The 16799-nt window shown below is 39.1% G+C and overlaps 1 protein-coding gene across 1 annotated transcript; it reads left to right on the forward strand.

Moving 5' to 3' along the window:
- Positions 1-2905: 2905 nt before the first annotated feature.
- CFAP96 (cilia and flagella associated protein 96) lies at positions 2906-11938 on the forward strand (the record flags this gene model as incomplete). Its single annotated transcript, XM_084266862.1, has 7 exons — positions 2906-3002; positions 3983-4202; positions 6288-6425; positions 6513-6588; positions 7815-7994; positions 9771-9943; positions 11754-11938. 7 exons carry the CDS (start codon positions 2906-2908, stop codon positions 11800-11802), a joined length of 933 nt encoding a protein of 310 aa, XP_084122988.1. The 3' UTR covers positions 11803-11938.
- Positions 11939-16799: the final 4861 nt, after the last annotated feature.

Raw genomic sequence — 16799 nt, forward strand, 5'->3', positions numbered from 1 at the left:
CCCGCCCGCGCACGCGCGCTCCCGCCCATGGGAGAGCCCCACACCGGCAGCAGAACGGCTTGTTCACCACCTCCCCCCCACACACCCCCCTTCCCGCGACAGGGACGTTTGGCGAGAGCCACGTCACAGTTTGCGCCGTACCCCGCCTCGCAGCGGCACCGCGGGACTGCGCAGCCGCGGTCGCCCTGGGCTGTACCAATTGCGGGGAGCTGGGGAGGGGGCGGAGGTGCAGGCGAGCTCCGCTCCCCGCTCTGCCTGCTTGGCATTCCCGCCTCCTAGCAACCGGCGCTAGCGGAGGGCGGGCGGCGGTGCCGGCCGCTTCTCCAGGCTGTGTCGTCACCCGCGCCTGTCCGCGCCTCGCCAGGGTGAGGTACCGGCTCCGGCAAGTAGGTGCCGCGGCGCAGCTCGGTTTCCTCTCTGTTCTTCCTGCGGTGCCGGAGTTTCTTCAGCTGGGGCGCCCAGCTCTGGCTGCGCTGCACCGTGAGGTGCCGGCAGTGCTGGTGTTTCCTCGCCTTCCCCGCGCTGGCCCCCCTGCTGCCGCTCCTCACATCTCCTCGGCCGCGTCGAGCCCCAAAAGCCCCTCACGGAAACCCCTTGATCAGCCGTCTTTGCTCTGCGCTGTAGAATTTAACCCCGGGCCTCTCTCTCTTCGGTAAATGACTCCTATCTTGCTCCTCTACTCTGTCCTGGTCAGGCCCCATCTGGAATGTTGTGTCCAGCTCTGGGCTCCCCGGTACAAAACAGCCAGGGGTCTCCTGGAGAGAGTGCAGAGGAGGCTACGAAGGGGATGAAGGGCCTGGAGCATCTCCCCTGTGAGGAAAGGCTGAGTGAGCTGGGGCTGTTCAGCCTGGAGAGAAGAAGCCTGAGAGGGGATCTGATCAATGGGTATCAATATCTGAAGGGTGGGACACAGGGGCCATGGGCAGCCTCTGCTCAGTGTCTGTGGGGACAGGACAAGGGCCGATGGCCTCAAGTTGGAGCTCAGGGAGTTCCACACCAATATGTGGAAGAACTTCTTCCTGGTGAGGGTGAGGGAGCCCTGGGACAGGCTGCCCAGGGGGTGTGGAGTCTCCTTCTCTGGAGAGATTCCAGCCCCGTCTGGACGCCGCCCTGTGTGACCTGTCCTAGGGACCCTGCTTTGGCAGGGGGTTGGACTCGATGATCTCTGGAGGTCCCTTCCAACCCCTACAGTTCTGTGATTATGTGAATCTGTGAATCATCAATAATGCCAACTGGCTTCACAACTGCGACCCCTTGTTTCCAAGGGTCAGTGTTCTGTCATCTCTGCTTTCGAGAGGGTTGCCTGCCCTTTGGTTCCTTACCCAGCATCTAGACTTACCAATAATCAAAGAGCAGTGCTGAGCTTACCTGATGAAGTGATGGTGCGTTTTACCCGGCATGAACCTCCACATGTTGTAAAAAAAGGTTTTTTTTTTAAATTCAAAATGTTTAAAACTTCTGCATGCTGTCCATCCTGTGTGCTGAGTGTGAGGGAAATGTGGCTAGCAGTTCCATGGTGCACACTATTCTAGCATATATTTTTTTAATAATAAATTATGTTAAACCCCATATTATGATATATATTTAAACTGCTGTGCTGCTTTTATACTTTCCACCCACATGCCAGACACAGCTAACGTGTTTTTATACTAATCTCTCAGTTTGCTGCTGCCTGAGTTATTCCCATCTTCCATCCTGCCTTTGCCCTCATAGTTAATAAAAACATGGGACTTGATCTACACTGTAATGTCTTAACTTCCCTGCTCTCTTTTGAGCTGCACAGATACAGATACTTAAATGGTTTGTTTGCATATTCTTGATTTTTTTTTTAAAAAAAATATAAATCTTCTATTTCATGACTTTCAAGAAATAGCTTTCCTAATGCATTAACTAGTTTGTTCTGGTTAATTGGTGAATTTACCATATATTGTTGCCTTCCTCCTCAAGACAGCTCTGCCTATAGCTGATTCTGTTTTCCATCTCTACTAGTTTTCTCCCTGGGAGTCAGATCCCTGGCAATCCTGGTGCTAAGCCTGCCCTTTATTTAAGCCCTCGAGTTCCTTACACTTGTTGACTGGGCATTTTCCTTAGTTTTATCAGGCTCCAGTGAGGCTTGTGATGAGGAAAAGCTAATATTTACTGTAATTAAAAAGATGAAGAAATTCAAGATACTTAACATGGCCAGGTCTTGGATTATTTAGGGTGCTTCCAAAATTTCACTTGTATGTTTTATCCCAGATTTGTCCATAAATTGACCTTCTATACTGTTTTTAGAAAGTGACTGAAAACCATTGCTAGAAATCACAGAATCACAAGGTTGGATCATCGAGTCCAACCATTCCTATCCTATGCTAAACCATATCCCTAAGTACCTCTCTACCCTTTATAAAACACATCCAGGGATGGTGACTCAACCCCCTGCCTGGGCAGCTTGTTCCAGGCCCTGACAACTCTTTAAGTGAAAAATTTCTTCCTAACATAAAGATAAGATAACCCAGAAGATGAAGGATGCTCCTTAGCATATTGCTAACTGTTAATGCCACCAAAACCTCTCATCTTAGATCTGAAGATACCTGTTGCAAATTTTGACCCAAACTATGTAAATTCAGTAAGAGTGGTGACATTTGCATTACAAGTGCATTTGATTTTCTCTTTCTGCTCATGTTCTGAGTTTGTTTGACAGAGGATATATTATGGTTTCAAAATCCCAAATAGTCCTATAAGCACCAAAACTGTCAAAATTTCTTCAGATTACATTTATTAACAACATTTTTAACCAAAGCTTCTTGTCTTTTACTTAAATAAACTTCTTACAGGTGTGGACTGCTTATAGACCTTTTACAGAGGGATAAATAGAGGATACTTCAACCCTTCCAGTGCAGTGCACTGTCACACCGATCCAGCCATGCCTACAGAAGGGAAAAGTGACATGGAGAGGGTTGGCCTCTTCAGTGAAATGGGTTATGTTACCATTGGAGATAAATATGTGTCAAATTATATGCGTAAGTACATTTAGCTTTAATTACTCTTTAGTGCTAGGGACCTCTAGTATCCATCTACTTTCAGAATCACTATTTTCTTTCTTTATTTGTTGTTAGAAGGAGCTGCTTTCTTATGCCTAGTCTTTGCTCAGATCTGTATTGTTAAGAAAAAGGCTTGGTATGTTACAATGAATATATGAAAGAAAGGAAAAATTCAGTAAATCTGTAAAATATGTATGCAGAATAGATGATAAAATCTTTTAGTGCATGCATTTCTTTTTAATAATAATTATCTGCAAGTTGCCAGTATTTTCCTGCTTTTGTGAGAAACAATAGTGGTTTGTGTGCTTTTTCAGCAGGATTTTGTTATGGACAATTACACTGTCATTTTAATATTAGTGTTGCAATGTTTTTTTGTCTGTTCCAATCTGACTCACGTGTGAGATTGCCCATTCTGCCTTTCTGGAGATCACTGTCTGTTTCTTGTTTAATGAGAAGAGTCATTGAGAAAGGTGTTTTTTTGTGATTTATAATGTTACAGAGGATAACCATCACTAGCTGCCTTGAAGTGATAATGCAAAATAATCCTGTCTGCTCCACACAGACATTTCTGCTGTTGTGGTTGTGTCAGTGATGAACATGTCCATCAGAACCCCAGCTGATACACTTCTACCACACTGAGCTGCTGGGGATTCAAACCCTGGTCTGTAATCAGTGGGACAGAAAGATGCTCCTCAGTTCTAGCTCTGAATTGTAGTTTGGAGTAGCCTGTCTCTCTGTTGCCTGTAAAGCAAGTACAGGGGTTAGAAAACCCCTAAGTGCTGTGAATACCTTCTCATAACATTGTCTTTCAGATGCAACCACATTTACAAGCATGATTTAAAGTCCAGTGCTCTGCAGTATATTCTTTGAGCCACCCAGATCTAGACCTCCCTTTTTTAATGTAGGCCAAGAGAAGCACTAACACTGAGCAGTTATTTACAGCCCTTACTTCTTTAAAGGCCCTTTCAACGAAGCTGCCGGCAAGAAGAAACAGATGTTATCTGAGGGGACCAAAACACTGTCAGCCCTGCAGGCAGGTTATTTTGAGCCTCGGTTCGGGAGGATTTTCGATGGTGAAGCCTACTCAAACCCCGTGCAGCTCAGGAGGCGCCACAGAATGGCAGAAGCAAAGAAAAATTTGGGCAAGGCTTTCCTTCCCAGCAATGGATACAAATTCCCGTAAGCGGTGTGAAAATGCTTTGAACTGAGCTTTTTCTCTCTGCACTAACCATGATTTTCACAGATTATTTCTTATAAAAATCTGTAATGAGAGCACAGTATGGTTGTTTTATGTAGTATTAGTCAGTACTTAGAAAATAATTTTGAGCAGCAACACAGGGAAGGTTGAACACAGGTAGAAATCAGGTCCTGATCCTTGCTCTTAGCTACTGGTTTTTTGCTGCAAACAGTTTTCTTACCCTTTAGCTTTTTATTTTCAATGAAAACAAAGACATCTTTGGGAAGAGGGTGTGGATATGTAACATTAATATTTCTTTTTTTATTTAGGAGGAAATCTGTTGGGACTTGTCAGATAGAACATCTCTTCTCACTCCCATTTCTGAGCCTTCCAAAATAGAGATAGCATATATAGCATAAACAGTAGGGAAAGGGGCCGTTATCCAGGGTGCAATATTTTTCCCTCAGTGAATCCATATCCACTTTCTTTTGGCTAGAAAGAGTAACAGTTACCCTATAGGATGGCCAGAAGATGTTACAGAGCTGAGTAATATATGTGGGATAGTAAAATAAATGCATCTTTGCTGTTTGCACAACATGCATAACAGTGCAATTGGTGCCACGTAACTATTAGTATTCACACATGGAAACAGAGCCTGCTTACTCAGTTATCACTACACAATCTCGTTTTGCTGTAGTAAGAAAGGAGGATTCAGGGCCTCGCTTTTAAAGTCTCATGGTTTATTTAGTCATCCCTTTCTGCAGCTTTGCTTTTGGAAAGTTTGGAGACTAGCCTCTTTTATATGTACATATTTTAAGATGCAAGGATAAGCTATGTTCTGTTGTATATTACAGCTTTGTCTTAGCTTTTAATAAGAGTGTGGGACAGGGTGTATAGGCTTTCCATTGGATATGCTACTTCTTATGGGACAAGCTGTGAGCCCTGTGTTTGATGCTTTCAACTAGAACTTGATTTTATAGCAAATGAATTATTTATAAGGGTTTAACTGTTAGAAATACCTGGGTACTGATTTCAAATCCATGACAGTCAATGAGAGGCCCATTCACTTACTTTTCTGGGTTCTGAGTCCAACAGTGGGAGTCTTACTTACAACCAAGACCTGCTAATGTGCTCTTCTCTGTGTACCACCTCCACAGATGCACGTTGACTGTGTGTACAGCAGCTCGTACTCTTAACCTTGTCATAAGACTTCTGAATTCTTCTAGGCATGAACTTTAGGACAGGTTCTTTATTGTCTTTTTCATTCCCTAAATCTTTACTGGCAAAATAGTCTGGAGCAGAGGCTGGAAGTAGTTAGATTGTCTTTTAATGGAATTCTCAAGCAATTATGGAAAGCAATTACACATTTCTTATACCTAAAATGGACTGATCGTAACTGAGGGACTAGGGCAGAGCTCTGTTGCTGTTCATTGGGTTTTTATTCTTGGTTGCCTGAATGATAAGCAGCTCTTGGGAATCTTTCCTTTACATTGGAGCCACATTCATTGTTGGCTGCAAATGGAAAAGCAGCAAAGATGTAATACTCTGAAGATGTGACCAAAGCCTGGGCCTTTCTTTCCTTCATGTTTCTGCTCTCTTGTTATTTTTGTGTCTGGTTCTAAAAAAGCCTGCACACAGAAGTGATTTAAAGAACAGTAAATAAAGCAATTAAGAGCTAGGTAACACCAAGAGAAAGGTTGTCTGTGCATTGTCAGCTTGCCCATTTTTTTCTAGATGTGGGTTTATGAAGTCCCTAAATAAAGGGAGGATAATAAACAGGCAGGTCAGCATTCTGTGCAAAGATGACAAATGTTATCTTGGCATCCTAATCCTGTCAGCATTCATTACTGGCCCTTTTAAGTAGGAACTCATTGAGGCACTTTATTCAATGCCCACAATAATTGCTGTAGTAGTAGATCCATGGACAGTGGATCTGATCTGGTTTTATATTTAACTCTTGAGATGTGTATATATATATTTTATATACAGCTTGGGTTTTCTACTTGCTGTCATTTTAACACACTAGGTATGGAAAGCCTGAAATATTTGCAAAACATTAATCACTGTGTTTTTTTGCTATTTTTTAGATCTGGACTTGGCAGCTATTATGGAACCATAGGAGGTCCATATGCACACTTCAGTCCAGAACTGAAAGCCAGCGAAAAATACGTTCCTCCTGGAAAGAATATTTACACTAATCCAGGAAAGAAAGGAACTGGATATGGGTAACTTCACAATGTTGCTTCTTTCAGGTTATTTTATTATGTGTTTCTTGAGTTTTGACACCTAAGTAATTCATTTTGCTTTTACAGTTATGCAAACCTTACCATAGGGGCACGATATCCGCACGAAGCTGATGGGTATGAACTAGAAAGAGTAAATGCAAAGGTAAAAATATTTGTCTTTATTATGTGTTAATGTTATGATTATCTACTACAATTAAGATGAAATTTTTGTTATCTGTGTTGTTTCCTTTAGTGTGAAATCACTGATGTTTATTCACAGCATGGAAGAAGGAAAATGAATTAGTGACCACCCTGTATAAAAAAGATTTAGTTACAAAAATATTGCAGTATTTTTCATTTATTATTTTCCTTTGAGACTTCTAGCAGTATCCCACACAAGTTCTGTCATTTGGGATTTGACTTAATTTTTAATTTGGAAACCTCAAGCTACAATGCAATGATGACCAAACAACGCCAACAGCAAGGACAATACTTCTATGTTGTCAGAAGAATGGGACCTCATCCTAGATGCTATGCATATAAAAAAAGCTTTTTTTTTAAAATGCAAGTTCATAAATCTAAGAAAACTCATATATTTCCTTGCACTGATTTCAGTTTATTTTCCTCATATGTAGCAAAAAAGGGCAGCAGGGGGCATTTTTCAGCCTAGGGTAAGAACAAGATTAGAAGAAATGACTCATCTGCCTCAGTTGAGACAAATTCAGAGTCAAAACAAAGCATCTGGTATAGAAGATAACAGTGATAAGAGGGATCAGGATTGTTTCCACTGGATAGAAAGGAAGGAATTTGCTCTGAGTTACTAGCCTGAGTTACCTGGTGATATTGTGTTACCAGTGGTACATTTTATGCTTGTCTTTTAATTTTTTGTACTCTTTTAACCTATTTTATTTTAAAATGGAATCTGGGAAGAATAGTCAACACCTCCCATGATACAGAGAACCAACTCTTAGAGAAACTCAGCTTAGTAAGGCGCTCAGAATCTGGGAAGCATAGTGACCAGTGTTCACAGGTGTGAGCAGCTGGGATGCATGCAGGCAGAATTGTCAAACATGTATGTATGCCTGTACGCCCAAGATACAGGTATACAACACTGTCAAACATATCTTAAATGCACAGTGCTTTGCCTGACATCTTCCTACTGTACTTTTAAAGCGATTGTTGTGCTTCCTGGTCAGTTAATCTATGTTCCATTATAAATGGTAGGTATATAAAATACCTTGATCATCAAACAAGGACAAAGGAGGTCAGAGTGAACATTCTTCAACTTCTAAATTCACTCTAAGTTCAAATGCTTTCTGTTCTTCCCTTAGAAGAACTTACAGTAAAAATCCTTGAGACTGTTTCTTTCAAAGTCTTTTTTTTTTACAGAAAATGCAAGAGGAACATAAACGGTTGGTTAAAGGAGGGCCCTTCAGGTTAAATATGTATCCCAGGGAGTATTTTGACATGAATCCTTATTTTAATGACAAATCTTTGCCACCTGTGAAAAACCCACCTCCAAAGAAGCCAATTGCACCACCTTTCAAACCAAGTTCTCCTGCTAAAAAGGTTAGTTTCTCTTACAGCTAACAGAGACAAAAGATAAATATTCAGATATTTCCAGCTAAAAGCTTTGCTTACAGTATACAAGATACAAATACATTTTCAGTTTTCATATTAATTTCTTATTTTTCTTACAAAAATATGTATTATTTCATTTACAAAGCAATGCAATTTTGTCTGACCCAACAACAACCACTAACCAGTTTCAAGTGACCTAAAAAGTGTTTCTCTCTAAAATCTGCATTGTGCTGTTAACATACAGTTAATTGACTGCATACATCACAAAACAATCAGCCATTGGAATAATCTCTCCAGGGAAGTGGTGGGTTCCCCAACACTGAACCCTTTTAAGATTTGTCTGAACATAGTGCTGGGACATCTTGTCTAGTCCATGCTTTTGCTAAGAAAGGTTGGACCACACGATCCTTTTCTACCTGCTATTCGATGATTCTGTGATTAGTTCTTAAAATCTAAACGCATATATTTCCATTCCATAAATAGTTCCATCTTGATATCTCAGATGAGACACTAAATTTAGGCCATTCAGTTTGGTGTCATCTGCAGCCTTCATCAGGGTGCACTTGATTCCATCATCCAGGTCACTTAAGATACTGAACAGTGTGGGGCCCAGTATTGATCCCTAGGAGACCCCTCTTGTGACAGGTTTCCAGAAATCAAGGCTAGACCTTAATTTCATTTTCAAAATGGGCTTAAGATGCATAAATATATCTCTTTCTTAAATGACTCCAGATACCTTACACAGTAACACTCCTTAATCTTTCACTTTTCAGCTCTTCATTTGTGAGCCATTTATTACTGTGCTCTGCTAACCACTATTTTCTTCTTGTTATGTCGTTCCTCTTGGCTTACTTGACTGACATTGCTTCATCTGTGGAGGATGATGATAGCAAGGAAAGTATAACTATTCACAAACAGACAGCAAAAGTGCTCAAAATGCTTACACACACATAATTCTGTTAGGTGCTTGTCCTCATAGATGAGGCAGCTGAGATCTTTCAGAAAGGAAATCAGTAAACTGCTGGAAAGTCAGCAGCTTGTCTGGCTGACAATGCTGGTGGTCCTGCCTCAGACTCCCCATCTTTCACACCATATAGGCTTTCCTCATATATTTAAATTCTGTGTACTTTCCAAGGGACACACTTTTCCTCTCTGCTATATAATTTCTTATGGGAAAAATTGCTTTATTTTTGACCGAATTGCTTATTGCTGCAGTTTTCAGGAATGCAGCCTCAGCAGACTGGGGGTTTATCTGTACTGGGGGATTGCAAAGAATTAATTGGCATGTTTTTTAACTGAAATTTGTCTGTCCTGTAGTACTAGTGGATATAATGTTTCAGGAAAAGCCAGTGCTGTATTCAATCCTACATGTCAGAAAGCATATTGATAATAATGCCCAAACCCTGCTGTACAGAACAATCCCATGACCAGTACTGGACATGGAGGTGTGTTAGTAAAATGATAGTGACATGGGAATTCCCTTTTTTGGCACAACATAGCTCATTTTAGTGAGTTACGCTTTTGCTGTCACATTTTTAAGGTCCTCTCCTCAAAATCCAGACTCAACATTTAACTCTAAGAGTTAATCAGAATAATGACTAGAAATGTCCTTAAAGTTTCAGTTCAAATTTAAGGATGATTATTTTTAATATGATGCAGTCTGCTGGCCAGTCTTCTCACTTGCTTTTGTATGAAAAATATTGTAACAAATTCAGTTATATTGTTCCATTATATTGCACTTTGAAAAGTTCTTTCTTTTCTCAGCCAGGAGGCATGAAAGGAGGCACATTTGATCCTTACCCACGCCATTCTGATGAGCCTTATATAATTCAGAAACCTAAGGCTGTCACAACTAATAAAGAACGACAGATTTTTCGTCCTCCTCCTGGACCAAAAAGCAGACCTATTACAAGCATAATAACTTTAAATACCACAAGGTAAGCTCTTTTAATTTGAATTAATGTTTCATGTAGGCTGTCTATGAAAAGTCATTAGCATAGCTGTTTGTTACTGTCTAACATAATTGAATAAATGAAGGAATGAGTTATTAACCAAAGGGTAAGAAAATGAAGGATCAAATTATTTAAGGATAAGAACTTGGCTTTCAAAATTTATTCCTACTGTGATCTGTAAATTCAGGTTACTTTAAAAGGCTTTAAGTAGCATAGAGATGTTAAAAATGTCACTGAAAAAATTACTATTTTTTATCCTTTGTAAAATTGCCAGGAGTGGTCCTGTTAAAACCCAAATCTGTTGTTGCTGTCCTTTATGGAATAAAATTGTCCCCCCCTGCTGGCAAACACAATGTTAGGTGATCAAAGCCTGTGAAGGTTCTGAGACAATGGCATTCAAATTGGTTTCCTAACTACAAACATGTCACTGTGCAATGTTAGAAGAGATTTATAGTACACAGTGCATTTATATAGATAAATAAACACATAATTCTTTCCTTTTTTATCTTACTAAACTATAACCATGACATTTAAACAAATTTATCTTCTGGTTTTGGCTCTGTTGTAATTCAAGGAGGAAATCAAGACTGTGTTCTTTGGAGTTATTTAGACACACAGTTTTCAAATGCAGACTTGTAATGCTGCATGCAGAACAGTTAAGGATATTATTTTGCATACTCCATGAGTAACATGAAACGTTTCAGAACTTGATTAAAATTTGAAAGGCTGTCTTACAGGAATCTGGTTCACATTTGTGATTTGTCTTTTACATGTGAAGTCAAAGAAATGCATCTCCTTATCCACCCATTGCTGTTCTCTTTATTTTATTTCACTATATATTGGCTTTTGCATAGTCATTTTTTAAGTTGCAGGAATATTTGAAGTTATTTACACTGACAAGGCAGGAGCAGAAGCTACATATTACTTCACATCGCTTTACATTACTAATGGAAAGTAACCTTGTGATACACCAGAAAGTGTGGTAACTAACAAGTACAACCTTCCATGCTTGCAATGGTGTTTTTAAACTAGTAAAAGTGAAAAAAAAATAACAAGTTGGTCTGAGTAGCATTCTTATCACTGCAATTTTTTGAGGTTTTGTTGTATCAACAAAATAAACATTCACGTTCCTTAATTAAATGTTTTTATTGGGAAAAAAACCCCCTAATTGTATGTGAAGTAGGTTTCAAAATTGAAAGGAGGGGGGCTGATTATAAAGTTTCACTATGTGCTCATAGATAGAGTTATGATGAACTCATAATAAAATTTTTATAAACTCATAAAAAAATATTTTTCAGGAGAAAAAATCACGTATCCAACAAAAATTCCACAGAGAGAAATTAAAACAAATATTTCATATTCTCCACTACCATTTCCCTTCTAAGAAATTTAAAGAATGTATTTAGTTTTGGTTCATTATTCCTAGGTTTAATAGAATGAGAATTGTGAACTGAATTTATTAAAAGTATGATCCTTGTAGCTCATAAAAGTTAAGAAATGTGCTAAGACTTTGTTCAGATCATCTGCTTCCCCACTCAGTTGCAGTTCTTTGTATACTTTCCAGTGGGAATCTTCTGATGCTTGGACCATAATCCTATAATTGGATTTGCTAGTGTAGATTCTGGCTGTCACATAGAACTTTATTGAAATAAATCTGACATCATAAGGATTCAAGTCATTAAATCTAATTACGGGACTGGGTATGCCAGAGTTTTTAATCTGTACAAAACCTTTTGTAATTTGTACAGTAACATGCTAGAAAAATCTAATAAGTTTCTCTTCACTTAAATTTCAGATCATTAAATACCAAGAACTACAAGACTGCACAGCTGACATCTTATTAGGTACAAAAGAGGAAAGGTGGACTGTTTTAGACTGTAAACTGTTAACAATGCCAATAAAAATGTAAAAATTTGAATTCAAGTATATAGGGCAATTCAGTCTGATTATTGAGAATGCAATCTTTTGATTCTAAATATAAAGCTATAATAATTTAAGATTACTTAAGTCCAAGGTTGTATTTTTTATATAGACTTTTGTCTATTGCTTAATGGAACTTCTGAAATAAACTTTTAGAAAACAAATGTTCTAATGAGTAATTTGGGTTGCAGATTAACTATATATTGCAGTGGAAGAAAGTATGTATATTTTTATATATGTCTCGGTGTATGTATTAAGCAAGTTAGTCACATGTGGCCCACAGTGAAACTAAGGTTGTAGAATTCCTTGTACCTTATTTCAACTATAATTTTGTGCAAGAACTGTCTTAAAAATATAAAATTTTTACTCACCATGACCTCAAAGTGACCAATATCAAGCACTGTTCCAAAACAGACCATGAGCAGGCTGTTATGGAAGGGTCATCTCTGTTTACTTATCATCCTTCCTCGATTACCTGACAACTGTAAGTACTGCCATATCCTCCACGAGCAGCTTAATTCCACCTTGCATCCATGCAAGGTTCCTAAAAAGTCTGATTCATCTATCAAAATAGTTGCTTCTCAGATGGACTTGTGACTCTACGTGTACACCTTACCTACATCTGAGTATTTTTTGTCAGAGTTTGGTATGTGATCCAAGAAATTTGTTCATGTAAATCAAAGCTAATTTATTATAAAAAATCACACCAAACCAACCCTTAGCATTTATTTATCCAAATTATTACATGAAGACAAAACTTCTTTGTTCATTTTTATTAGAGATTTACTACCACTGTAGAACACTCATGACACAGTATCCTTCCTGCTGTTGACAGGTTAATAGTTGTTTAAAGAAATTATAGACTCCATCTCATATTTCCTGGTATCAATGAAAATAAAACTAAGAATTGTTGGTCAGATTTTCCAACATGTGTTGAAGCATAAAACCCTTTTCCTTGAGATCAACAGGACCTATTTTAAAATATTAATTTCAATACTTCTGATGTTTTCTCTATCTAAAGTCATAAAACAGAATTCCTTCTTGTTTATACTTTGTATTAGATAATGGTACTGGTGCTGCCCTCAAGCACCTTAGTGTCATCTTTGAGTGGACTATCAGGACCCTTTGCCATGTTGCTCAGTTGTGAACGTGCAAACACAGAATTCCTAGGTAGACAGAACTGCAATGGACTTCCTCCTAAATACTATCCTGATGGAGACTGCTCTGAAGTTTTTCATTGTATGCATTTTGTCTCTTTTCTTCCTGCAATTTTTCCTCTTCTATTTTATTCTATATTTCAATAATACTCTCATTCACTAATAAGATGGAAATACTAAAAGCTGATTAAAATGTATGGAGTTTGTTTAAGGAAAAAAAGATCAATGCAGCTTGTTTGAGAAGATTTTAGTGTATCTGGACTAACCTCATGTGGTCATCATGGGTGCCAATAACTTCACCTGATAAACTCCCACCAAAAAACATCTGTTGCCAAGGAGCTAACCCCCAACTTTAGCTGGGACCTCAGTATGCTGTTTTCATGCAAACGATAACTGAGTCCCTTGGCTTCTTGGCAGTACCTTTGACTGTGACGGTGGAATTTAGAACTAATCGTGTTACTAACATTGTTTTCATAATTAACAGCATCCCTGCACCCTTACAGTACAGATCAGGCAGTCAGCTTTATAACAGATTCTGACCAGAATGTAATAGTTACAATCTGAAGCAACTTCATGTTTGTGTGTTAAATGCAATTAAACACCTGACCATCTACTCAATAGCCCAAGTATTTACCATTTTAATGTGCTTAATGACTTTGGGTGTGCAGTGCAAAATTGTGCCAAGTACTTTTTCCTATATCCAGTAAAAAGCTGCAACAAACTCTTTTGTGCCATTTAAACAGCTTTTACAGGATTAAGATGTAGAGTTATTGAATGTATTGTCATTCTATTGTATGTATAAGTCATGATACAAACTCATGCTGTGTTACATTTACAGTCTTGTTTTGCAAACCAGATAAATGTTAATTTGCTACGATCAGTCTTTATGAATTATTAGAGAAGTAGGGAGAAACTTCAACTTCACAGAGTATTATATGCACTATTTTTTAGAAATTCTTCCTCCCCGTGGTCATTTGGCTGATGAAATTATTCAAGAGGATTATTTTTGCATTTTTCATAGCTATGACCATGTTCTCTGAATGTGTTTACACTGAAAATGGTAAAATTCATGTTTGAAGCAATATGCATTCTGAGTCAGTATCCAGTATAAAGAAATAAAAGGGTACCTTGTGTTGATTAAACATAGACCAGAATTAGATGTCATCTCAAACATACAGAAGTACAGGTTAAATGTAATTTAGGACTTCTTGCAGAAATAACCAGTCAAATGAGGCATGTATTAAGCTGTTCAGCTAAAAGGTGATTAAGGTTCTCTCTGACTCTGAAATCCTAGGGAGAGAACTCTATCTCTTGTAAACTGTCACAGTTTGATGAAATTTCATTATACTACTTACATTGTGTAGGGATCTGCTTTTGTGAATCCATAAAATTCAGCCAAGTCTCAAAAACCCAGGCAGTTCTTTCTAGAACATCAGAAAAATATGGAAATATCTGGACATCAGAACTAGAAAAGTTTTACAGAAGAAGATGGTTTATTAATATTTATTTGAAGCAATAGACTGTTGTAGATGATCAGGAATTTCACTGAAAAGAAAAATCAGCTAATAAGATATTGCAGAATAAAGCTCATACCTTGTGAATCATATTCCAAGGCTTTATACTTAGAACAGAAATTTCTGTACGAATGCTAGTGGAATATTCAGAGTTAACAGTTCTGTGGCACAGTGAGAGCACCATGGTACCCAGTAACCAGGTTTCCTTTGCCCACAGACTACAGCTGTAGCTCAGTGACAGAGATAAACATAATTCTCATGCAAATGGCAGAATTCAGACTGTGATACATATCTCTACTTTTCAGCAGTCCACAGGAGATTTTTATTAATGCTCAGCATTCTTCTGTCTCTGTTCTAATGTCACCCGGGGGAACCTAATGAGGTTCAACACTGCCAAGTGTCAGGTGTTGCACTTGGGCCAGAAGAATCCCAGACACAGATACAGACTGGGAGAAGAGCTTCTTGAGAGTAGCCCTGCTGGGAAGGACTTGGGGTGCTGGTGGATGAGAAACTTAACATGAGCCAGCAGTGGCTCTTGCAGCTCGCAAGGCCAATGGTATCCTGGACTCCATCAGCAGAGGGGTGGCAGCAGGGACAGGGAGGGGATTGTCCCTCTCTGCTCTGCCCTCAAGAGGCCCCAGCTGGAGTCCTGTGTTCAGAGCTGGAGCCCCCAGTACAAGAAAGATGTGGGACTGTTGGAGAGGGTTCAGAGGAGACACGAAGATGATCAGAGGGCTGGAGCAGCTCCCCTACGAAGGGGGGCTGAGGGAACTGGGCATCTTCAGCCTGGAGAAGAGAAGGCTGTGGGGGGACCTCATTGCAGCCTTACAGTCCCTGAAGGGACCTTATAAGCTGTAGGGGATTCAACTTTTTAAAAGAATAGACACTGGCAGGACAAGGGGGAATGGATTAAAACTAAAGGAGGGAAGGTTTAGATTAGATATTAGGGGGAACTTTTTACAGAAAGAGTGGTGAGGTGCTGGAACAGGCTGCCCAGAGAGGTGGTGGATGCCCCGTCCCTGGGGGTGTTCAAGGCCAGATTGGATGGGGCCCTGGGCAACCTTGTGTAGATCCAGGCCTGGAGGTTGGTGTCCCTGCCTGTGGCAGGGGGGTTGGAACTCTCTGATCCTTGGGGTCCCTTCCAACCCAGAACATTTTATGATTCTTTCATATTTGGAAGTGCCTTGTCTATATTCGTGCAGTTCTTTCTTAAGTAATTGATTTCCTTCCCTGACACTTGTTACTGCTGTGGATAACCTCTTGTGTTCTCTTTAAAAGATCAACATCTGCTTTTGCATTTCTGAATTTCTGTAGTCATTAATTTCTTTTCTGTATAAGCTTTATGTGATCAGAGTTTCTCAAAGTCCTTTTGCAGCATCTGTTTAGGATCAGAACATTCTTGCAGGGTCATTTCAGGGTTAAGGTTTTTGGCTTCCAGTGTTTGCATTAACTGAAATAAGTTTCCAGTTCAGATTTAGTTGCTTTTCTTTTATGTGTTGCATTTCACTTCAGTTTCTTTCAAGCTCTTGCTCTAGGGAACAACTATTTTCTTTTATAAACTGGGATATTTCCAACTTGGTTTGTTGGGGTTTTTTATTTTGTTTCTTTTACCTTGAAGCATTGCTATTGCAAGAACGTTAGTGTTGAGTCTCTTACTTTCACAGGTAACAGCAATCATCTTCTACTTTCTGGTTCTATATTTGAAAATCATTTTGTGTCTGCATTGAATGTTGGTTTCCAGTGTGGGTTTGAATTACTCTCCTCCTCAAGGATGGGTTTTTTCTGGTTTTGGAGTTCTTTCTTAAATTTTTTGCTTCCTTAATACAGTTCTTTCTTAAATTCTTTGCTTCCTTAATACATTCCTTGATATCTTCTTTCAATTTAACCCACTGGATTTGCACACTTTTCTTCAGCTAAATCCTTACTATTACATGTTGATATTTTTCCTGTCCAAGACTGTGTGGTAACAGTAAGAGGGTCCATGTTCTTGAGAGTGAAATTTTCATTTGGAAGATCATATACTATTTTTTACAAACATTTTGCCATCATATTCAGAGACTACTTTGTTTTTTGCTGAATTTGTGACTTCCTGGCCTCAGTAACAGTCTGTTGTTTCTCTTGTAGGCCAATTTCTTTAACCTGGAACTAAACCAGTATGTGATTCATCAAAAGAGGTGACCATTTCTGCACTGTCTTTTAAGTTGTTTGATTTTTCTCTGGATAAAAAAGCTAAAGTTTTCTGTATTATCT

The sequence above is a fragment of the Gallinula chloropus genome (genome assembly GCF_964237585.1).
Source record: "Gallinula chloropus genome assembly, chromosome: 7".
NCBI lineage: Eukaryota > Metazoa > Chordata > Aves > Gruiformes > Rallidae > Gallinula > Gallinula chloropus.